Source organism: Podarcis raffonei, chromosome 4 (assembly GCF_027172205.1).
Source record: "Podarcis raffonei isolate rPodRaf1 chromosome 4, rPodRaf1.pri, whole genome shotgun sequence".
Taxonomy (NCBI): domain Eukaryota; kingdom Metazoa; phylum Chordata; class Lepidosauria; order Squamata; family Lacertidae; genus Podarcis; species Podarcis raffonei.
The window spans coordinates 57,299,161-57,322,841 of NC_070605.1; the positions used below are offsets into that span (position 1 = coordinate 57,299,161).

Below are 23,681 nucleotides of genomic sequence, written 5' to 3' on the forward strand. Positions count from 1 at the left end.
TTAACTGACCACTGCTTTCTTTACCTGCAACTTCCTCATGCAAGGAGGAACACGACTTTAGCAGATGCATTGGCCTAGCTATCCCCCACATTTCAGCTAGTTTTAAAAGGAAGTAGCTCTACAACATCTGTGCTTTAATACCTACTTGAGAAGGCTTTTGATGCTCTTGGGCCAAGGTTTATATTTTAGACTGGGCAGTTTTTTAAAGTCTAGAATTTTTTTCTCTAGTTACTACAAGTAACAGAATGCATGCATGTATTTATTATATTTATTAGGTGCTTTGCATGTCAAAGTGCCTCAGGGTGATCTACATAACAATAAGAAATAACAGTGAACATTAAACCCAAATATAGAAGCAGCCATAATACAAACCTCAAGACCTCATCCATATGGAACAAATCCTACCCACCTCACTTAGAAAAAGGGCCACAGACATAATTAATTACCCTCCCAATATGGTACTTGACAGTCTATAATTCATCCATCTACTTTGATATGTCACTGAATTTTTTTTCCTGTTACTGTTTCGTGGTTCACTCTGTTTTTGTGGTAATGGTTTGGTTTCATAGAAGGTATGGTTCATGTAAAGTAAGGAGAGGGTTGAGGAAGCAATATCAGTGGATTCTATTTCAGACAAGTTTGAAACTCTGTAATGGAGATGTGCTCCTTCTGGGCCTCAGGACAATGGGAATATGAACATGTCCTCTTGTCTGATTATAACTAAGTGTTTCTTATTTATTTATTTTCCCTCCCAAATGAGAAAAAGCAGCTTCTATCGCAAGGAGAGTACTTAACCAATTAATACCCAACTGACTCACACATATGCCGAGTGCATTGAAAATGTTAAGACCAGTAAGTAGCAAACTTCCCTGTTGTATGCAGAACCTTTGTATTCCAGCTACAGAAGGGGATGGGCTAGATGACTGTCAGAGTCCCCTTCAACTCTGCAATGCCATGATTCCAGAAATAAAGTGATGCTTCAAGCAGCCTAATGCTTTAAAAAGAGGCAGATGTTGGCTGCATTAATATATACAGAAAAAAGTCCCACAAAATCAATAATTAAAGTTTATTATAACCTTTTATTGCTTTGAAAAGATGCCAAGCACTAATATTGTGAGCAGTGGGAGACAAAATATGTGATTAATTGTGTTATTGTGGGAATGCAAAGGCAAAGCAAAGTGTCGTGGAAGTCAGAATTACAAGAGCACAATGTGCATGATGACATGTTTTCCTTTTTGAATTGTTCCATTGGCAGAGATGCTCCTTGTGCAAATGTCCATTTCTGAAGCTTTGTTTTAACATTCTGAAAAGGCAATAAAAACAAAAAGTATAAGAACTGGGGTAGTTTAGCTCTCCCTTGTCCACCTCCATCAAATCAAGTGACAGCAGGGGTAATGTTCCGTGGTAGCTGTTTTTAATATTCTGCCCCCCCCCAATATGTTGTACTCAGTTACGCATGCTTATACAGACCATGGGCCTAATCATTTGCTCCCCTCATGCAAGAGAGGAAGCAGGGGCACTCTGCCTGACCACACCCGTCACATTCCTACTGGTCTATTGCTGCACCCCTCCATGTGTTTGGGCTGACCCTTTGCAGCAGACAGCCTGCTTGACTTGTGTGGGCTTCCTGTGTGGTGTTGAATCTTAGAGGATCAGAGTTCTAGATCATTTAAAATTGCTGTACAAGTACAAAGGCTCCCTGCTGAAGACATCCAGCCCAAATGCATGGAAGGCTGCAGGGATAATCCATCCGTAAGCAACAATGGGTGGGACCAACAAGACTGTCCCTATCCTCACCCCAGGACTAGAATTACTGCCCTCCCTGCTCATACTAATGGACTTGCATGAGGGATAGTAACCAAATTTGGGGAAGGGTGTATGCAGTTATTCTAAAGCTTTTCGCATCAGATTTCTTTCCATTTGCACTTGTCCTGTGCTACAGATTGCTTGCATGCTCACACTGAAAGGCATTTACTATTGACTGGTAGTATAGTCTCTTGAAGATATAATGTGCAACTAAATACAAGTAGTAGCACGTGCCTCAGGACAAAATTTTGTTCCATTTGTGCAAAGGGGGAAAATATGTTTGTTACATTACCTTCTGCTACCTCAACATGGAAGAAACACCATGGAACTGCGGGGGGACGGGACTCAAAACAGCATCCTCTCTCTTCACATGCAGCAGCAGAGATTCCTGGGTATCCACAATTCTTCCTGACTTTCACCTCTGAAGGACATACCTTTTTATCTGTTTTGAATAGTTACCTGAAGATTAGTGGATCAAGGTCACAGTGTTGCTCGTAGTCTTTGTCTAGCTGATGCTGCTTTTGCCCTTGCTTTTCTGTTTTATTTGAGCTCAAGATACATGAACTATTTTGTGATTATATATATATAAATTTAAATTTATATATATATAAATTTAAATGTCCAGTAGCACCTTAGAGACCAACTAAGTTTGTTCTTGGTATAAGCTTTTGTGTGCATGCAGAAGTGTGCATGCACATGAAAGCTTATACCAAGAACAAACTTAGTTGGTCTCTAAGGTGCTGCTAGACAATTTATTATATATATTTTTCAACTGTGTCAGACCAACATGGCTACCTACCTGTATTTTGTGATTATTTCCTCTATGTGGGCTGTCATTAGTTTCATCTTACATGCCTGAACCAATTCGTGCACAAACTAGGATGAGCTTAGATAGTAATCCACTAATCAACTCACATTTCTAGCAAAGCATAACAAAGGCTGAGGAAAGAAATATAATCCCTGTGGACAAATTGAATAGCATTGGATTGTATCTGATTAAATCATACTCAGAGTAAAACCATTGATTCCAAAAAGGTCTTCTCTTAGTATGACTTGATTGGGAGCAGCCCATCATCTGCTTGTACTTATATAACCACATTATCCTTAAGCAGCTGTGGGAATAGGCTATCTGGTGTACTGTACACAGCTTAGGTATTTTATTAATCCTTCATACCTAAAGGTTCATCATAAGCAAAAATGGTGTTCTTGCTATCTAGCTACCTACCTATCTATCATCTATCTACCTATCTATCATCTATCTATCTATCTATCTATCTATCTATCTATCTATCTATCTATCTACTACTTCTCTCAGGCTCTGGCATGAAGTCTAACATCAGGCAGGGTTCCAGTGACTAAGAAACAGTGGTTTTTCATATTTCCTTGGACAGTTTCTATGTTTGCCTATAAGACAAGACTAACTGAATGCCTGATAGCAGAATTCCATCCCTCTGACCTGTGTATCATTTTTAGTATCTCAGAAAAGCCAGGTATACTTCAGAAAAATACATTACATTTTGGGGGGCTTGGAGCAAAGCACCAGGGCACTCCTGCAACTTCAGAACTGAAGCAGCACCCAGCATCCCGGCATTGCTGGGGAGTGATTCCAGGAGGTCCACAGTTAACTCTTGCTTTGGGATCAACGTGACATCGGCATTCCGCTGTTGAGAACAGAAATCATGGTTAGCTCTTTCCTCATGAGAACATGGTAGTCTCTGGCAGGTCTCATTGACCTTTCAATGGGAACTTCCTTCTGTTCAGATATTTGCCTAAATGTAGCCCTCAGTTGAACACCCAATGGCTAAAAGAGGGGAGGGGCACAGATATGCATGCAAACCCCAGCCCTGTGAGTGCTGGGTTGAGCAGGAAAGTCTCTGGAGCTGAGCTGGCCTTTGTGAGGACAAGGCTCTCCCCACCCTTCCGCCCCAATTTTCAGTTCCTGCAGGTTCAGGCTCCGTGGCTGAGAGGGTTCATGAATTTTCTATCTAATAAGAATGCAAATCATTTGTTTAGATCTCCTCTCATAATAGTGATGCCAGGGGTTTAGCCTGTTGAAATCATACAACACATGTTTCCAGTAATCTTAGAACACTTTATTATTTTATTATTATTTTTATTTATTACATTTGTACATTGCCGTATACACACAAGTCTCAGGTTGGTTCACAACATAAAATCACCATCTGAAACAGCAAAATACATAATAAAAACAAAAACAACCCAATAATCACCCTCTCCCCAACACATTTTAAAAGGGCACCTTTGTGAATTTGTGTGTGACAGGTAATTTCCCTGCAGGTAATTCCTGTGGGATTTGGGGTTATATTTTATCCCTCTCTCTTAGGTACCAAATCATAAGCAGCACCTGTATGGGACAGCTCTTGTATTTTTGGCAATACCCCTCTAAGGAGGCAAATTGCTAGGTATTTAAAAGATTCTGAATGCAGGTTCATGATGCACATTTGCATTATGTACATATCCTAATGTATATGTAGAGATTTTAGATTTTAGATCTATGAGAAAATGATGGTGGTAGATGACTCAGGTCTCATTGGTGATATGCTTTTGCTGCATTCCCAGCAGCCCTGTAAGTAAAGTTTTTTTAAAAGTTTTTTTTTTTAGAAAAGAGAAGGCGCAGGAGATCTAAAACAGTGCAAACAGCTCAGGGCCTAGTTCCCCCTGGGTCACCCCTAAGAACACCACTGCCCTTAACCCCTGTTTTTGGAATGCTGTTGTAAGTGGGCATTATTTTGTTACCCTTAGGGGAGCTAAGGCTTGTGGATTTTGTTAATGGTCTGCAACCTTTCCCTCCTGCAATTTGAGCTCTCGGACGTGGCTGGTTCCACTTTCTGAGTGACTTGGCTTAGCTTCAACTGTAAAGGTCATCGCTGATATCACTGAAATGAATTGAAATTTTTCTGTTGCCCACACAGCGGAATGTAACCCTTTACTTCCTTATGGGACAGGGGGAGAAACCTTCCATATTTTATAGCTGTTACCCAGTTTGATGTGCACTCTTATAAAATATATCTAATTGATTAAGGGACTTCGTTGTGCTTCTCTTAATGTTGGTAAGAAGTTGGCCTTAAAGTTTCTCAACAGCAGGGGCAAGTTCATCCAATTCCGAATATTGGCAAGTTGAATAAGCAACATATGCCTTCATTCCATTAATGCACTATAAGGAAGGATAATCTAAGCAGCTCTTAAGGTACTTACGTGGAGCTTTCTTGTCATCGGCCAATGCACCAAGTCCTAAAATTAAAATGAGTGAAAGTATCCAGACCCCCTTCTGCTCCATCGTAGCTTCCAGCTCTTGGTAAGCAAGCTTTAAAATCAAGGAAAGTACCTCACAGTCCCTATGGGTCTTATTTTATACCGCAATTAATGTTTGTGTTCAACAGTCTGATAACAAGTTTTCAGCCATGCTCCACCTCAAGTATCTCTCTTCATTTGATTAGAAAATGTATCTAAGGGGTTTTGCATACGTGTGTGTGTGTGCGTTTGGCAACATATGAGGTGGTGCTACCTGGGTGGTAAGAATCAAATGAAAGTAGATAAACGATATTGGTCAGGGACTGTTGATTACCTCAGAGGAGACATTAGTCAGCATTCCAAACATCTGAGCAGCTTCACATGGGCAACTATTTTAGAAAGCTAAATAGGCATGCATAAAAGGAAGTGTTGCTTTTTAGCCATAGTTTGTATTTCTGCATCAGATTTAAAGGTAAAGGTAAAGGTACCCCTGCCCGTACGGGCCAGTCTTGACAGACTCTGGGGTTGTGCGCCCATCTCACTCAAGAGGCCAGGGGCCAGCGCTGTCCGCAGACACTTCCGGGTCACGTGGCCAGCGTGACAAGCTGCATCTGGCGAGCCAGTGCAGCACACGGAACGCCATTTACCTTCCCGCTGGTAAGCGGTCCCTATTTATCTACTTGCACCCAGAGGTGCTTTCGAGCTGCTAGGTTGGCAGGCGCTGGGACCGAGCAGCGGGAGCGCACCCCGCCGCGGGGATTCGAACCGCCAACCTTTCGATCGGCAAGCCCTAGGCGCTGAGGCTTTTACCCACAGCGCCACCCGCGTCCCTGCATCAGATTTAGACCAGTACAAATAGCAATATTCAGCCCTAAATCAAAATTCATATGAAGTTTTTGTGATCAAGGCAATTCTTCGGGACTACTTACATTCACCCATGAAATTATCCAGGTTTTCATAGTATTATGTTTTAAAAATAATAAAGATGCTAGAATAATGTTTAACATTATGAAAAAAATCAAAATATGATTTTAAGTTTCAGAATTTCGACCCTCGTCAAACTTTTTTCTTTCTTTACTCAAGTTCTATATTTTGTTGATTCATTTTAAGGCAATAGGGTAAAGTGCCAACTTGCTAAACATTTCTCTTCATTCGCTTCTTTGTTTGCTCCTGGATGTTCACTCTGCTGTGTAGTTCCATTGCTCCTGAATTCCAGTTTAATTAGAGAATTTCTGAAATTGGTTCTAGATCTGGAACACAAACAGTTTGCTGCGGCTATCTATTCCTTCAATTTATTTACATTCTTACTGATGCACATGTATGCTTTGCTTATGTGCTGCAAAAAAAACTGCAGTCTGGATGTGATCGTGCGCAGAACTGCACAAGAATTCTTTTTATACCAATTGTGGGGGTTTTTTTTACAGATGCCCAAATGCACTCTGTCTCCTACACATTAAAGGTAGAAACAGAAAGAAGGAAGGAAGGTTGTGGTTGTGGGGGATGAATCAAAGGGACTAAAGGGCACAGCAGAAGTCCTAGGCACTTCCCTTGTCCCTTCTCCCAGTCTGTCTGTCCTTTCTCCTTCCCATTCTTTATCTTCCTTCTCTCATACTGGCACAACCACTCTGTCTGTCTGTCTGTCTGTCTGTCTGTCTGTCTGTCTGTCTGTCTGTCTGCCTGCCATCTACAGTCATACCTCGGGAGTCGAACAGAATCCGTTCCAGAAATCCGTTCAACTTCCAAAACGTTTGGAACCCAAGGCACAGCTTCCGATTGGCTGCAGGAAGCTCCTGCAGCCAATCGGAAGCTATGGAACCCGCGTCGGACATTCGGGTTCCAAAAGAACATTCACAAACCGGAACACTCCCTTCCGGGTTTGCAGTGTTTGGGAGCCAAATGTTTGAGAACTAAGCTGTTCGAAAACCAAGGTACGACTGTATTTCATCTCTTTCCATTTCCTTTCTCCCCCTCTGACCCTGGCTATTGCCTCACTCTCTAACCAACCTCTGCTCCCATGTTCTGCATACATTGGGAGTTGCCAGGCTCAGGCCATCCAAAAAGCTATATGACTGCAGTTGGGGGGTAGGCTGTACCACCAATGCCCCCCAGTCAGACTGGAAACCCCCATGTGACTTCTGGGACTGCAGCCCACAGTTTGAGTAACACTGCAGTATAAAATATATTTCAATGGAAAAAATGAAGATCTTTGCTCCTCGACTGGCAACAGGGCAGAAAATATCTGGGATTCGTGTCATAGCTCTGATACGCTATCAGTGGAGGTCACTGCTGTAGTCAATTGTTAACTATTCCTCTTATCTTTGAGTTGGCACTTTGTATGCCTACACACCCCTTAGCATGTGAGGACTGCACAACGGAGGTCACTGGATTTTGTAACTGTGTATGTAAATACAAGTCTGGTACCTCCAACAAACAGTTTAATCTGATATGGGCTTTGATACGTTGTTTGAAACAGCAGCAACATAGAGTTGGTAACTCCTTACAAAAGTGATTATCTTTGTTACAACAGCTCCATTACCTTTTTTTCCAACACTGTTTCAGTTAGAAAACAAGAGTTTGGGGAGGGTGTCCTCCTTAGAGCTGGTTTTCAGGCATAACGAGAAAGCTCAGTGTGCCATCTCTTTCCCTTTATGGTTCCCTCTCCTTTCTTTTTTTATGGGGGCATATGTAGAAGGTGCTCTGTCCCCTAACTTTCAGGCTTCCTTTCAATGTAGTAATGATATCTATGACCAATATCTTGCTATCTGAGTGGCTTTGGACATTGGAAAAGAAGTGTTGTTAGCTAGATGTGCCTTTCAGCTGACAGAATGCAGCACTTCTTGAAACAGTTGAAGGGGAACTTGCACAGGTGAAGTTGTGCAAGAATTAGCTTCATCTATCTACAGCCCATGACATTTCCCCTGGACAACTTCTCCTTCAGATGTTACCGAGGATCACTGAGAGTTGGATGTAGAAATGTCTTCATTGGTGGAACTTCTGAAGCTATTTCAGATGGCAAGGAATCTTTTTCAGTCCTCATGGAGAAGAAGAAGAAGAAGAAGAAGAAGAAGAAGAAGAAGAAGAAGAAGAAGAAGAAGAAGAAGAAGAAGAAGAAGAAGAGTAGTAGTAGTAGTAGTAGTAGTAGTAGTAGTTTGGATTTGATATCCCTCTTTATTACTACCCGAAGGAGTCTCAAAGTGGCTAATATTCTCCTTTCCCTTCCTCCCCCACAACAAACACTCTGTGAGGTGAGTGGGGCTGAGAGACTTCAGAGAAGTGTGACTAGCCCAAGGTCACCCAGCAGCTGCATGTGAAGGAGAGGAGACGCGAACTCAGTTCACCAGATTACGAGTCCACCACTCTTAACCACTACACCACACTCTCAACTCTCAAACGAGCAGCTTCCAGTGGCAGGCAGGGTCCGAGAGAACAATGGGTGGAGTAACAGATGTGAATGTCTCCTACCTTTGTAGGCTACATTCCAACCCGCCAAATGTCAGAGGGTTCTGTTGCTATTTGCATATCTAATGAGGGTAAATTCAAGTTGCCATTCCAACCACCACCACACCCAGCACCAAACATGTGTTCGGAAGATGAGCGTGTAGGAATTTACATGCTCAGTCGCATGTGTACAGCTCACTGCTACATGTGTGGATTGATATATTAATCCAATGCTAGTGCTAGACAGAATGTCAGTTTTCTGAGAGTTAGAATCCCACTTTCTCTAAGAATACTTTTGTGCCTCTGAACCACCTTATCCTTGGCTATTAGCAACACTGGGAGATGGGTGTTGGATCTGCTATCTGACTAAAAATTGGCTCCTGGTCATATAACCCCATGAGAGATTGCTGGAGGATGATGCCTAACCTTTGCAGCCCACCATAGGTTGTTGAGGACTCAGCCCGCAGATATCTGCATATTTGTATCCTTCCACCGCTCTACCACCACCCCCAGCTTATATTCTTGACAATTCCATGGTTTCATCTATTTTTCAGCAGTTGTGGAAACAGGGTGTCTGGGGAAGCGATTGCACAACAAACTCCATATATGTCTATTTGATCCTCATTCCAAATGTATTAATTTAGTTGCATGAACTGGCTGGTGCTGGGCTAATCTTAGTCTCTTGAGCCTTCCACCGATCTGTTATTTATTATTATTTCTAGTACATATGCTCACATTCTTCCTACTGGAGAAATTAGAACTAGTGTCAGACAACCCAACAAAGATGAACACTGGATATTTTGATAGTTTAATATATTTTAGCATAGCATATGAGGACTCCTTCTTGCTATTTATACATATGGGAATGGAAAAGGTGAGACAAAAATGTAGTGCAAGGGAAATCCTGTGGTCCCTTATTCTGCAGAGCATCCTCTTCAGCCACCCCAAACAACTTCCAGTTCTTCATAGTGAAAAATTCCCTTGCCTCGCCAAAGGTTCAAAGCACCAGGGAACATTTTGGGCATACTGGTAATGTTCAAAGCAGCATCCTTTCTTCAAGCATTCATCAGCAGAGATGCCAGGGAATCCACAACCCACCCTTTTGTTTGGTGCCATTCCACACATCTTGGGAGGTCCTTAAAATGAAAAAGAATGAGAAAGAAGAACTTTTGACTCAGAGTTTTTTATTTTTGTGTTGTTTGTTGTTGTTGTTGTTTTTTAAAAAAAGTTAATTGGATTGTGAAGCTGCCCCATAATTCCTCTATGAATGTGTATCAATTTCTGTCTATATTATATTATAGTATTCTCACAAAAGCTGATGAGGTTCTGGACCATGCAGCTTTACACTGCAGGGGGGAATTTACTTTATACTGTGAAAGCCTGAAGACTCCAAAGGGAAGGAAGGAAGGAAGGAAGGAAGGAAGGAAGGAAGGAAGGATCCCTCTATACATGGATGGGAGAAGCTTTCCTAACTATTAAAGTAGATGCTGATCTACTTTAATAGCCAGGAAAGCTTCTGCACCCTGCAATGTAAATTTGTTCTTCTGCCTATTTCCTCCCAGTATTATTGGATATGTCTGAGTTCTAGAATGCATAAGATCCTGGTATGTTCTGAAGAACATAAGATAGATGAAGAAGATACATTCAAATGAAAAATAAATGGGAAAGGCTTTTGATACAAAATACTCTGCAAACCAATTGGATCTTTTGTTTACTTCAATTTACTTCTACAATCATAACTTGTTGTTTTTATAAGATGTGCTATCAAGGGCCAGCACTAGGATTGGGGGCGGGGCAGAGCTATGGCCGGATGCCCTTCAGTTAGCCCTTCTTAGCATCACTCTGATACACTCCCAAGCTTACCAGGAAGCTGATGACAGTGGGTGTGGGTGGTTGGCAATAGCGGTGGGCCATGATGCTGAAAGCAGGGCAGCTCTACCTTTCTGGCTCCTCCTCAGACCAGAATTGTTAAGACAAGTACTAGATGAGAGAGTGGCAGCTGCTGCCATCTTCATCATTCCCAATGCCTCTGGGACTCACCCCGCTGTTTCTGTGATGGGGTGGGGCCCAGAGGCATTAAGGTGAATGAAGATGGCACCTGACCAGCACATCTCTTCACAGTGCTTGTCCAAAAAGATTTTTTTTTTTTAACAAATAAAATAATTGAAGCTGGAGTCAGCTGACACTGGGGCTGGAGATATGCTGTCATATCCTATACACACAGAACTGAAGTGGTGGGGAGAAAAATGTGCAACTAAAAAAAATTTAAAATGGCACAAGACTGTAGTTGCAGCCCAGTGTCCTTGGAAACAGTTCCAGTAGCAACCAGACAATGCCTGTGCTAACACTGACTTGCCAAATACAATCAGAATATTCAAAAATACAGAGGGCAAAATCCTCATAATTCCATTACTTTTATTTCTGGAAAATATGGATTTTGCAATAAAAATGTGATATCTCAACAACAAGTAAATGCAATATTATAGTCCTTCCAATATTTTGGTATTCTCATTCCAGGACAGAAACTCTATGGACATGGATCAAGATGCTGTCCCTACACTGCTCTCTCTGTAGGCATACTTCATCCCTCTCTCTTTCAGACACATCTGTTGTCACAAGCAAGTTGCTGCTCCTTACCTGTTACGGATGTTGGGTAAAAACACCACCGTGTACTAACAACATATGAATTGAAACAGCATCCTCTTCCCTGGCATTCCTCGGCAGTGATGCCTGGGTATCCACAGTCTTCCCTTGCGCTCATGTCCATTACACAATGCTGGGAAACTGTTCAGAAGAATGAATCATGTTACTGCCAGCCTTCTGTTACTTCTATAGATGTGCCTTTCATGTATTTATCTGTTTGGTTATTTTAATCATAGAATACACGAACCATTAAAAGAATTGTTATGGACCATGACTTAGGCAGAAACAATTAACAACTGGTCAAATGTTTGTGCCCAATCCTATTTTCTCACTATCATGTGGATAGGAGTTCTCTTCTACATTGGACTGGAATTTGGAGGCATTTGGAGGAATCTGGAGGCAGAAATCACTTCTATCTACCAGTGTTCTGAACAGAGATCATATAATTGTAGAGTTGGAAGAGACCACAAAGGTTATTGAGTCCAATCCCTTGCAATGCAGAAATCCTTTCCCCAATGTGGGGCTTGAACTCATGACCTTGAGATTAAGAGTCTCATGCTCTACTGACTGAGCTATCCTCAGCCACTGAGGCTTACTGTTGCCTGCCTTGTGCTCTCTTGGGGAAGAAACAGGCTGTGGAACAGGAACTCTCCTTTTCCATTAGCCAGTCCTCAATAGGTGCATGCCCTGGTTATCTCTCGTTTGGATACATGTGGCTACCTTTGAAGGTGACTTGGAAACTACAACTAAACCAGAATGCGACAGCTAGACTGATGACTGCAAGTGGCCACCAGGATCATATAACACTGGTCCTAAAGTATCTTCACTGGCTTCCAGTACGTTTCCAAGCACAATTCAAAATGTTGGTGCTGATCTTTAAAACCGAAAACGGCCTCGGCCCAGTATACCTGAAGGAGCCTCTCCATCCCCATTATTCAGCCCAGACACTGAGGTCCTCCGTCAAGGGTCTTCTGGTGGTTCCCTCACTGTGAGAAGTGAAATTACAGGGAACCAGGCAGAAGGCCTTTTTAGTAGTGGTGCCCTCCCTGTGGAACGCCCTCCCTTCAGATGTCAAGGAAATAAAGAACTACATAACTTTTAGAAGACATCTGAAGACAGCCCTGTATCAGGAAGGTTTTTTTTATGTTTGATATTTTACTATGTTTTACATGTGCTGTAAGCCACCCAGAGTGACTGGGGAAAGCCAGCCAGATGGGCAGGGTATAATAATAATAATAATAATAATAATAATAATAATAATAATAATAATAATAATATTTTGTAACAAAGCTATTGATTGTTTACGTGACATCAGGTTACATAAGAACTTAAAGGAACATGATTGTGAATGGGCTTATATTTCCCCTCTTGAATTCGGAGAACATTAACACAAAGTCATTACCCTCATTCACTGGGGGATAGAAGCACACTGATGTGTCGGAAGCCTTTCGGTCAAAACAGCATCCAATCCTTTTGCACCTCTTGCGCGTGATCCCTTGATAGCCACAGTCCACTCTTGCTTGTGGTTCAATCATTCTCTTTGCATATTGGAGTGAAGCTATTAGAAACCATATGCCATGTTTTAGGCAGCTTGTAATGTTGCTTTTGGCCTAGGTTGAGAAATAACTCCTTGTTGGCTTAAATGAAGCTCATCAAAACCAAAATCCAAGGACCTAAATCAAGGTCCTGGAGCTTAGACCCACCCCCCTGGCACAGAGCTCAAACAGCCGAAGGACTGCCTCTTTGCACTGCAGCCTGTCCCATGTGTTGAGATGCAAAGCCCTGCTCCAAGTACATTCTTTATTTGAAGTGTGCTGTAAAATGGCACAGGAGACCAGCTGCTCTGTGGTGGCAACCAGGCTCTGAAATCCCTCCCCCAGGAAGCATGATGAGCACATCTTTAGCTATTTTAGCTATTCCATTTCTTGCCTGCCCTTCACTAAATTCATGAATCCAGAGTGAACAACTGGTGGAATTGTTTGCAAAATTTGGACAGCTGTGTTTTGGTTCTCATATTGTTGCAGAAAGTGTGGATTAGGTCATGTGAAACGAATCTAATTTCTACCCTGTCCCTAGCTACTTCCCATTCCTCGCCCAAACCTTTTGTGTATCATTTACCTCTTTCTCCAGAAGGTTTGAAGCACCATGGGACATCAGGCACAGTTGCATCAAAGCAGCAGCCCTTTTCTGTGCATTGCTCTGCAGTGATGCCTGCAGAAGTGGAATCACACCTCTTTCTAGCCTTGACATCCATCAGACATTGGCATGCATCTGTTTGGAAGGAATTGCTACATTTGGAGCAACCATATTTACCATTCCATTGTAAAGTAACCAAATGTGGGGTGGACAGTTGGTGTGTCATGTTGTGAGCTGGGTTTGTAGAAAATAAATCATGTGGTCCCTTAAGACTTTGCATTTCTTCATGGATTCAAAATATCTCAACCAATTCACAAGGCTCCTATCTCCTATTGTGAAGAGTCCATCTGGCTGTAACTGGTTGAGCTTTAATGTGAGAGTTTGTGTCAGCGCTGCCCGAGGTCCCAGCTCACAGAAGACCAACGCTGCTTCGTTGTTTAGTATAAAAGTCTTTATTGAAGTTCAGTTTCACTTCCACAGCTGCAGCGTGCAACGCTACATCTCTAACCTTAGACCGCCGAAGCTCCATCTGAATCTCCTCCCCCCGACACCAGTTTAAGATTCTAGCCTTGCTCCACCTCCTCCTTTGTTCTTTTCTCCTCTGGTTCCGCCTGCCCGTCGGGGTCTCTCCCTTCCTAGACTCCTCTGACGCTGAGTCCCCTGACTCTTCCCCCTCCCTCCGTCGGGCTTTAGGACCTGGCTCCCAATCCGGGTTTCCTGCCGTCCCGCGCGCCTTCCTGCCGTCCCGCGCGCACGCCGAGCCTCCCACTTTCCTTCTGACCGTTACACTGCTGTCACTACTCCCTCCTTCGGGGAGGCTAGCTGGAACTGACCTCCCCTCCGTTTCCCCACTTTCCGATTGGGGCGTGGTCAGCCCTGACTCATCTTCTCTCCCCGCTGGAGGAGAGGCTGGTCCTGACTCATGTGACTCTTCCCCCCCACTGCACTCTGGTGGGGGAGCTGGTCCTGATCCCCCGCTGCTGCCTTGGGAGTCCCCGCTGGTCCCCTGCTTCTGGTGCGTCCCCCCTGGGACCCCCCTTGCCCTCACCATCGGTGCCCCCTTCTGGGAATCTTCTGATTCGCTGGAGAAGCTCATGGAATCTCTCGGGTCACTGTCATACTCCCCTACGCTCCCCTCGGATCCCTCCCCTTTGCTCTCCATTTCCTCTCTCCCCTGTGCTTCTGCTCCTGAGCCCCTGACAGTTTGGGATAAGCAAATGCAGCCTATAAGTAACAGGAGCTTAACATTACAACAAGCAAGAAGTCTGCTGCACATCCATCAGATACCTGCCTCACAGGGGCTGGTACAGTCTCCTTGTCTTTGGTGCCAACATTATCATTTTATACAAACCAATGTTTGATCAGCAAGTGTGGATTGTCTTCTGTTCTCTTTGTCAACAGTAATGGCGACAGTGGTTGGGTGGGTGTCTATAGGACATGGCACTGTAGCATGGGTTTATGAAGCTATAATAAGAATGCCTAAAGCAATTTATGGACTACAACAGTGGCACTCAAGGTTATCCTCAGTTGACCTCACATAGAGAGAAAGAAAATAATAATTTCTTCTATGGGAATTATTTAAGTAACAATTTATAGATGACTGCATTTGCCTGTTGTTTCATCACTTTGCTGTTCGTCACTAACTCGGCTTCTTTTGTTTATTAAGAAACAAATATTATATGCAATATATACTTACATGGTGGATGTCTTCTATTTTGGGAACAGACAGATCCTAAGCACAGGGCAGCAATCAACAATAACCATTGCTTGCATTCCATTGCTATATCCAGCTTGTTCACTTTAATACTTTCCAAGAAAACTGATCTGAAATAACATATGTTTACATTACATTTATATCCCTAAATTAAAATAATACAAATACTTAAGCTGGTTCATTTATCGGTGAAAAAATGCTGTTCAGTGGCAGATTTACGGTCCACAGGGTCCTGTGCTCAGTCCTTTTGGGAGGATCCTGTTTGTTCACCTAAATAAACAAGACTATGTCCAAAGTTATGATGGAGCTAAATGCATAATAATTGTCAATTAATCTGTCATAACCTACATTTTGTAATGCAGACCTTTGTAATGCTAAAATGGTTGAGCTCATTCAGTGATCTTGAGTTATAGTCAAACGTTAGTAATGGACTCTTTTAAGGGTGTTGAACAATCTTTCACCAGTCATACTTGATATGGATGAGGTTTAAAAATATTAATTGTCTCTACATTTGGGAATGTGGTACTCAAACCAACGACAGGCTTGTAAAGTGCAGTGGGAGACTCTGATGATATGAAGTCCTCACTGTGACAAAATGCAGGAAGAATTGCAATTTAATTTATCTTTTATTTTTATTTAAAGAACAAAACAGGATCGGTTTCCTGAAAAGTGTGGATTAGGTCATATTCTACCCAATCAAAGCATGACACAGCCTACAGAGCTTAAACAGAGCAGGGGCAGATGTGATTTAGAATTATGAGCCTCAGAAATAAATGGTATGGCATACACAGAGTGCACCTGTCTAGCCAATGAGGAATCTCTGTTTGCATTTAATGTGATGATTCAACACTAACAACGGCCTGAAATAAAAACTCTTTGGGTTGTATTCAGTGCTAATCCTACTCTGAATAGACCTGTTGAAATTAGTGAGCATGACTAACTTAGGTCCATTAATTTTAATGGGTTTACTCAGAGAAGAACTGGCATTTGATTACATCCCTTCATTACCAGTCAGCCACATGATACATGGAATCATTGCTTCTCCTTTACCAAAGTGGCAAGAAAAACAAGAAGCAAGTAACCCCAGCACCAAAAGATAGGAAGGATCGGGCAGGATTCGATCAATGAGTCACACCAATGGAAGCTTGCATAGGGACTTCTGCTAGTGCCTTAAGGTTTTCCTCCTCTCTCCACTCCATGGGCGTCCTCCACACATCACGAATTGGCTCTGGGGGGTCAAGAGAAACCTTGGAACAGCAGGCAGGAGAAGGCAAATGATTGTGTTGTTGGACTGATCTGCTCCGTGCTACATTGAATTCCTCCCACTGTGACATAAAAGGAATCAAGTCCGTGCTCTGTGTGTTCCACTTCACCAGGGCTTAGCACAATTCCAGTCCAGGTTGTACAAAAAGATTACAAGCCACACAGCATCCATTGCTGGCCAGGCCTCATACTATGGTGCACTTAGTCTAAATGCTAATGCTAATCCTTTTTTCTTCTCTTTTCTGTTACTCTAGGACCAGGGCCGGATTTAGGTTTGATGAGGCCCTAAGCTACTGAAGGTAATGGGGCCCTTTATATGTCCAGCTGCCCTTTGTCAACAACAAATTGTCTCTGTTTTTTGTGTTGAATACATGCTATATGGTAATTTATGGACCTAATAGCTATCTAAAGCCATTTGCACATAACAAAATATGTATTTTATAAAAGCAATTGATATAGAAATGAGCAAACCAGTGATATTTTAGGGAGCAGGCTAGCAGGCGGGGCCCATTACTTACATCACAGGAGCCTACACAACACACAACACTGTTGCTGTATGTAGGTTTTATTTTATTTGTTTTTTAGCTTATATTTTGGAAATGTACATCCAGGGGTTTTTTCTTTATTTTTTGGGGGGGCCCCCAAGAGAGTGGGGCCTGAAGCTATAGCTTGTTTAGTCTATACGTAAATCCGGCACTGACTAGGACAACAATCTTCTAAATTATCTGTTTTAGGGGATAAGTTCCCCATGCTTTAAGTAAACTATATAAAATTATAAGACTGCTGAGTTATATAGTTGTAGTCAATAATTGTTTAACACTTGCCACAAATGTTTCTGCCAGAAATTAGAACAGTATTGACTACAACAATACAGCACAGTGTTTTGATAAACACAGCCAACAGGGTAAAAGAAAAATGTCCTGATCCAGAGTATTCTGAGTAATCCTTGCTGGATCGGGTCACTGTGACATCCCTTTGAATCATAGAATCACATGTGGAAACTGAAAAGAAAAAAAAGTTGCTGTATAAAGTGCTCCAAGAAGCCAGTCATGGCATTTCCATTCCATCCCCCCATCTTCTATGTCCCTGCCAACAGACACTTAGCATTCTGTGGCCACTGAACATGTTGAGTCCATATCAGTCCAAAACTTTTTTACTTTCTTACTTTTTTGTATTTCTGCTGATGCCTCCCCCTTGTGCGTGGAATAATGTCATATTAGCTACCTAAGGATCACCACTTGGAGGATGAGTTTGCTGTAGTGTTGTCATCTCTTTGGTGAATATATGTGTACATGCCTCACATCTAAGTGCACAGATCTGTAGAATGGGACTATGAACAATGATAACACTCCAGATCTTGCTCTTGAGAGTCAAAAAAATATTAACCTAAAGATATTATTTCCAAAATAGTATAAAAAGTTTTTTGAGGCATACATTTTAAGCATCATTTGAAACCATATGGCAATGATTTACTGTTAGGGTTCCAAGGAGTTGCTTAAGAGCAAGCAGGCAAATGCCTCCCTGCTCGGCTGTGAAGCCTTGCTTTTGATGCCAAAATTAACTTTATCTGTCCAGAGCACCACTCTCCCATGGCTGGCTCATTCACTGGCAGAATTCGTGAGTGGGCGGTCCTTAAACCTTTCCCAGTAAAGCAGTTTCTTGACACCCAGTGTTATGTACTGAGTTGAATAGGATCCAAACTGCAGCAGTCTGATTGGTCCTAGAACAATAGGATCCAAAAGTCAGCAGTCTGATTGGTCCTAGAACAATAGGATTCAGAATGCAGCAGTCTGATTGGTCCTAGAACAATGCAGCAGTATGATTGGTTGGCAGGAACCACCCAATCATGCTCCAGATAGAAGTGAATCCACAACTTGATTGGCTTACAGTAGAATTCTGGAAATAGCCAATCATGTGCAGCCCGTTGTGTAAATAATGTATATAAAGCAGATACTTTGAGGGGACATTCATTCATTCATTCCTCCTCACCACTATGAGCTGAATAAAGAGCATGAAATCACTTTGCGACTCTGAGTATATTTCACCCAGTCTGCGCCTCCCCTCTTGGCATGAAAGCTTACTGCGCAAGGAGGGCGTGGGTAACGGAGGACCTCTCTCCTCCTCGCTTTGCCCAGGCAAGGTGTCCTGGCACCGCCTCGCCTCCTCCGAGCCCTGAAGCTCCTCTCCACTGGAGGCATGGTTACTCTCCTCCGCTGAGGAGGAGCTGCTTCCCACGATCTTTGGGGGCTCTCTGTAATCCATCCGGCTTTTCCCCTCTCCCCCCTGAGCCGATGGCAGTTCCCTGACATTTACATAAAGTAATGTACAGAGTAAGTAAAAGAAATACGTAGAAATTTTGGCTTACTTGAAATGGTGAGAAGCTAGACATAAGTGGCTTGATTCTGGTGCTGCTAGACCTAGATGTTAGATAACAGAAAATTTCCTGTCTTCTTCAGTCCCAAGGATTATTCTTTGAATAATGGCTTTTAGTTTGCAGATCAGCGTCTAATAGCCGTGATGTCACACCATGTCTGAACTGAGCCTACAAGCTTCATTTTTTAAAAGGACAAAGGACAAAGGGCTTTTTTATATGTGATAGTTCATGCTCTGGGCAGAAAGCCAAGCTTCCCAAATGTTTATCTGCTGTTCAGCTAGTTTACTGTCCTCCGACCAGATCCTATGAGGAATCCGATCCAGAGGAACAATCAGTACCCAGATATGTCATGACCTCTGGAGCTGTACTTGCATCCGGAGTCCGCCCAGGAGGAAGCGCTCTGTTTGGGAGGCAATAAACAGTCACCATCATCAGATGCAATGCTGAAGGGCAGCACAAAGTTGTTGCCAGGTAGATAAGCATTTGGGCAGAGAACATAAGGCAAGGCACTTCTTCCCAGAAGATACTTCATGCAGTGCTACAGGAAACTTAATTGTTTTCAGTGCCAGATTTATGTATAGGCTAAGTAGGCTGAAGCCTAGAGCCTCTAAATGTAGGGGGCCTCGCCAGCCAGCCCGCTCCCCAGTGGGCAGTCTCCTCTCTATTATGGTATGGCAGCACAAGCCACTCTACACATCCATCACAAGATTAGGATGCATTTTTCTGTAGGTGATGATTTTGTATGGAGATACCAGACCAGATGCAACAAAACAATGCTCCCTTACACTAGTATAGCCTACAAACCAGAGATGAGAAATCTGTGGTCCTTCATATATTGATGGTCTACAACTCATGTTATCCCTGATTGTTGGGAATTAGAGTCCAGCAACATTGGAAAAGCCACAAATTGCCCATCTGTGCTATAAATGGTGGCTGAGCTCAATAAAATGTGCAAAGATGGGGATGAATGCACAACAGAGATACAGTTCATCCCTTATACAGCCAAGACTCCCTGGAATAAATCTCTCACTCCAGCCATTGTCACATGGAATGATCATAAACTCAGGGAAAACATAAAAGTAATTGGTGTGCATTTCTTTTTCTCTGGCCCGCTGCCCGATTTTGACTGCAGTTCTTTTTGAAAGATGAGTCAATCGCTGTCTTGTGTCCTTAACAACATCGCTTCACACATCTCTGGGATAGCCTAAACGTTTAAAGAGCAATTTACCATTTTGGGGGTTTTTTCTGAGAAAGCTCTGGTATTTTCTCTGTTTCCCCATGTGGTATATTATGATGGCATTCTGCCCTCCAGACTCGCACCCAAAGTTGTTAATGCTGTGCACCTGATTATTTTGGTAAACACTTAGTAGCCAGTTTTCTGAGCCAGTGCTATCAAACAGACTATCCTCTGGCAGAACAGAGCAAGGGCCACAGCGGGAGATGATTTCCCTACCCTAGAAAAACAGCTCTTCTAGCACATTTGATCTAAATTCTCCACAATTGTGCATTGGAAAGGCTTGTTTCTTCAATATAGGGAAGTACTTGGCAAGCATGTATAGAGATGAGGGTGGGTGCATCCTACTAAATGTCTGAATTTGAAAGAAAGAGAAGGAAAGCAGAAATTAAGGACACAACACACTTTTGCTTTGATTTATTGCTTCAGAAAGGAGCAAAGTGCTGAACAGTAGGGGGGGAGAATCAGAAGAAGTAATCTATAGCATGGTTTAAGTGGTTCAATTAGTCTCAGAATTCTGCAGGATCTCAGTTGCCAACATTGTCAAGAAACAGGTCCGTGATGATGAAGTGCCTTGTGCACAGCTTCTTCGTGTAGAGAAGTGGGTCCCACTATCACTGAATCCCTTCCTTATAACACACACTCTGGATGGAGAAAGTGAAAGAATAACATCAGCCACACAATGCACTTCATCAGAGCATTTCTCGCCTCAAGCATTTTAAAAAAATTCTCATTTAAACATATTGATGCATGTTCCAAACATTTCCCAAATGATCAACATAAAATAAATAGAATTTTAGTGATGAGAACAGGTCACTTAGCTGCCACCCAAAACAGCAGTCCATTCATCTTTTTTAACCTCTTCCCTGCACAACACCAATACTTGTAATGTCAGAAGCAGACTAGCACAACTTTAAACTGATTTTGGGATTCAGTCCTGCCTTGTGCCAAGGTTAGGTTAATGAAAACTTTTAGAATAATTTAAGTTCTTATAACAAGACATTCATATTGTACTTTTATGTGCCAAAAATCACACACATTAAATGTATTTGACACTGGAATCCAAAAAAGAAATAGAGTTGTGGATACTAACCTTCTATTGAAATGGGTTTGAAGCACCAGGGGGCATCAATCACGTTTGAATCAAAGCAACATTGCCTTGCACTGCATTCAATTTCGCCAATGCCTGGGTAGCCACAATTTTCTCTTGATCTTGCTGGAACATTGCATTGTCCGGAAGCTGTTTAAAGCAAAGTTTGATATCAACAAGTTGTTTTCTGTGAGGGAGATGATCATGAATGCTCTTTATATAGGCACCAAGCACCCTCATAAATTCATGTACTCCTTTGCTTTTTAAATACATCTATTTGATCTTCTTGTAATCATCACACTAAGTACAATTCTAGTCACAATAACACTGATAATTTTAGTGCAAAAGTAACCCTGGTATTTTCATCATTCATTGCTTTAATGTCAGTCAATGTTTATTATGGCAAACAGCCAGCATATTAAACCAGAAGAAGGGAGAGTTCCCTGTTTGCCACACAAACACAGCCCCCACTTCAGAATGAAGAATGAAAGCACAACTTCTTAAAGAAGCACCTGCCCTATCATTGCTCTAGAAAAGACGAAAAATTCTCTTCATTCATGAGAATAACACAATGGCCTGTTATGGCAGCAACATAGGTTTAATGATCAGAACCTTGTTGCTAGATTATTATGTGTGCAATAATAAGATCAAAATCAGTTTGAAAGCCCGATATATAGATAAACCAAAATTATTATTTTCAGACACATATTCAGCTTACCACATGATTTTATTTGAGATATTACATATCCAACATTGGACATGGGTATATTTGTTTGTATACTTGGAAAAAAATGCCATAATATGCCATATAACAAAAGATTCAGTAGCTGCCACAAATTCCCAGCTTTCATTCTTTTTAATTCTATTTTTAATGAGCTAATTTGGTTAGTGTGGGCTGTATATTTGTTAAAGGAGCTTTAGAATATATGGACATTTAGAAGCCAGAAGCTGTCTATGGTTAGAAGACACAGCATCCATCCACTGCCACATGGAATGTATTGGCACCAATTCCAGTTCTTTTGCATGTCCCTGATTTCCGCCTGTCTGAGCAAACTTACCAACATCCTAAATGCCGTCTATGACAAATCTCCTCCCACCTCTTGCCCCCTTTAGAAATAACCAGAGAGTAAATGTGGGTGAGCTATTTTTTATATTCCTATAATAAAATAAAACCAACTTCATAATATTCACACATTATTAAACACTCCTACTTCAGGTTTTCTTGGTTTCAAAATACAGGGTTTGGGGGCTCAGAACATAAACAGGAATGAAGCCTTCTTTATTAGAATTGCACAGAAATGCATTCCTAGATCGCTCTCCAATACTGCCCCATCAAGATGGCCAGATCTAGCAAAATATTAGAGAAAGTTCACCCGCCTTTTAAAACTGATATTTTGGCTGCAGTGCTACAAGCAGAACTGCAGAGGCTTGCACCGCTAGTGTAGCTTCATTGTATGCCACTTGATTTTTCATATAATATAAATGATAAAAGAAATACTGAAAATGCATGCACTTACGCAGCAAGGCATTGCTGAGCCCTACAATGGTCAAAATGGCCAGAACCCAGATCATTTTGTTTCCCATTGCAGCGTCTGTGATCAGCCTCAAGGAAAGGAAGGTGGAGAATCTGTAAATGAGAACCACACCAGAGAGAGTTTTGTTTTATATATTGGCTGTGTTTGTTGGCTTGGTTTCATAGAATATTTGCCTAAGGTGGTGCTTTTTGGAATCCTGTTCCTGATATCTCTTTTTGATTAAAATTAGACCATTAACACATTTACCAGCATTCACTGTGACTAGTTTTCCCTGATAGCAGTTCTAAAAGAAAAGAAAACTGGTTCAGATATTAAACTTTGCTAAAGGCTGTTTACACATAGGCAGGTTCCACCCAAGGCTCCAGCATTTACTCTTTAAATCCAGTGTGTCATGGGAGTGAGCTTTGGGATTAGACATACACCCTGTTTATTGGGATCAGACATACACCCTGTTTATACACCATTCATTGATGAGCCAGGGTAGGTAGAACACATGCAGTTGAAAAGAGATCCCCAGTATTATACAAACCCATGTCTGCCAAATGGATTGCTTTTGCCATTTTGATTTCCCCCTAGCTCTGTGAACATGAGTGGTATGAAAAGAGGCTGCTAGAGTGGGTCAAGTAATTCAGACAAGTGTCACCTGACAGATTCCCTTTGGTTGGCAGGATTAAGATAGATGGCCCTGAATGGCAGGTCTCTGCATAGCTAAGGAAGTAGCCAGACTCTATCTGGACGCAGTGTGCGTCTTTTTTCCTCCCACCTTTTCCCTACCTGTGGGGATGATGACTAAGATGCTCTCCATAAGAAATGTGGTAGTTCTGGTGGCTGCCCTAGAAATTGGATGCAGAGCAGTGAATTTGGGGCATCTATTAAAATTAAGCTGCCCCTTTAGTCAGTATATATGTGTAAATAAAACCATACATGGCAATAAAAATCACATATCGCAAAAAACCCCCCACCCACTTCCAGTGAAATTAAAACAGGGTACACACTTAGTCAAAGGAATTCCGACCCTAAAGGCTTTAGGCAACATGTGGAGACATGTTACAGCAGAGAGAAGTAGTTCTGATAGTAATATTTCACCAGGTCTTTGGCATTGACTATATATATATATAGATAGAGATATATATTCCTTGGTTCTCTATTGTATTTATCTGGTCAGAGGTGGTCATGCTGATACTTGCATTTGTCAT

The 23,681-nt window shown here is 42.1% G+C and overlaps 1 protein-coding gene across 1 annotated transcript; it reads right to left on the bottom strand.

Annotated features, from left to right (window-relative positions):
* Window positions 1–1,059: 1,059 nt before the first annotated feature.
* On the bottom strand, window positions 1,060–22,605 carry LOC128412335 (integumentary mucin C.1-like). Its single transcript, XM_053385243.1, has 11 exons — window positions 22,468–22,605; window positions 20,954–21,100; window positions 14,972–15,094; window positions 13,258–13,410; window positions 12,542–12,697; window positions 11,134–11,280; window positions 9,466–9,632; window positions 5,023–5,170; window positions 3,321–3,467; window positions 2,099–2,248; window positions 1,060–1,303 (listed from the first exon to the last, which is right to left on the bottom strand). The coding sequence occupies exons 1-11, from the start codon at window positions 22,532–22,534 to the stop codon at window positions 1,296–1,298; spliced, it is 1,413 nt and encodes a 470-aa protein (XP_053241218.1). The 5' UTR covers window positions 22,535–22,605; the 3' UTR covers window positions 1,060–1,295.
* Between the last annotated feature and the right edge of the window lie 1,076 nt (window positions 22,606–23,681).

Coding starts and splice junctions, on each gene's coding strand:
- LOC128412335 (XM_053385243.1), bottom strand. CDS start 22,534: ATGGGAAACAAAATGATCTGGGTTCTGGCCATTTTGACCATTGTAGGG. Junction 15,095..20,953: donor CAAACCCATTTCAATAGAAG/GTTAGTATCCAC, acceptor ATTTCAGATCAG/TTTTCTTGGAAAGTATTAAA. Junction 2,249..3,320: donor TGCTCCAAGCCCCCCAAAAT/GTAATGTATTTT, acceptor TATTCAAAACAG/ATAAAAAGGTATGTCCTTCA.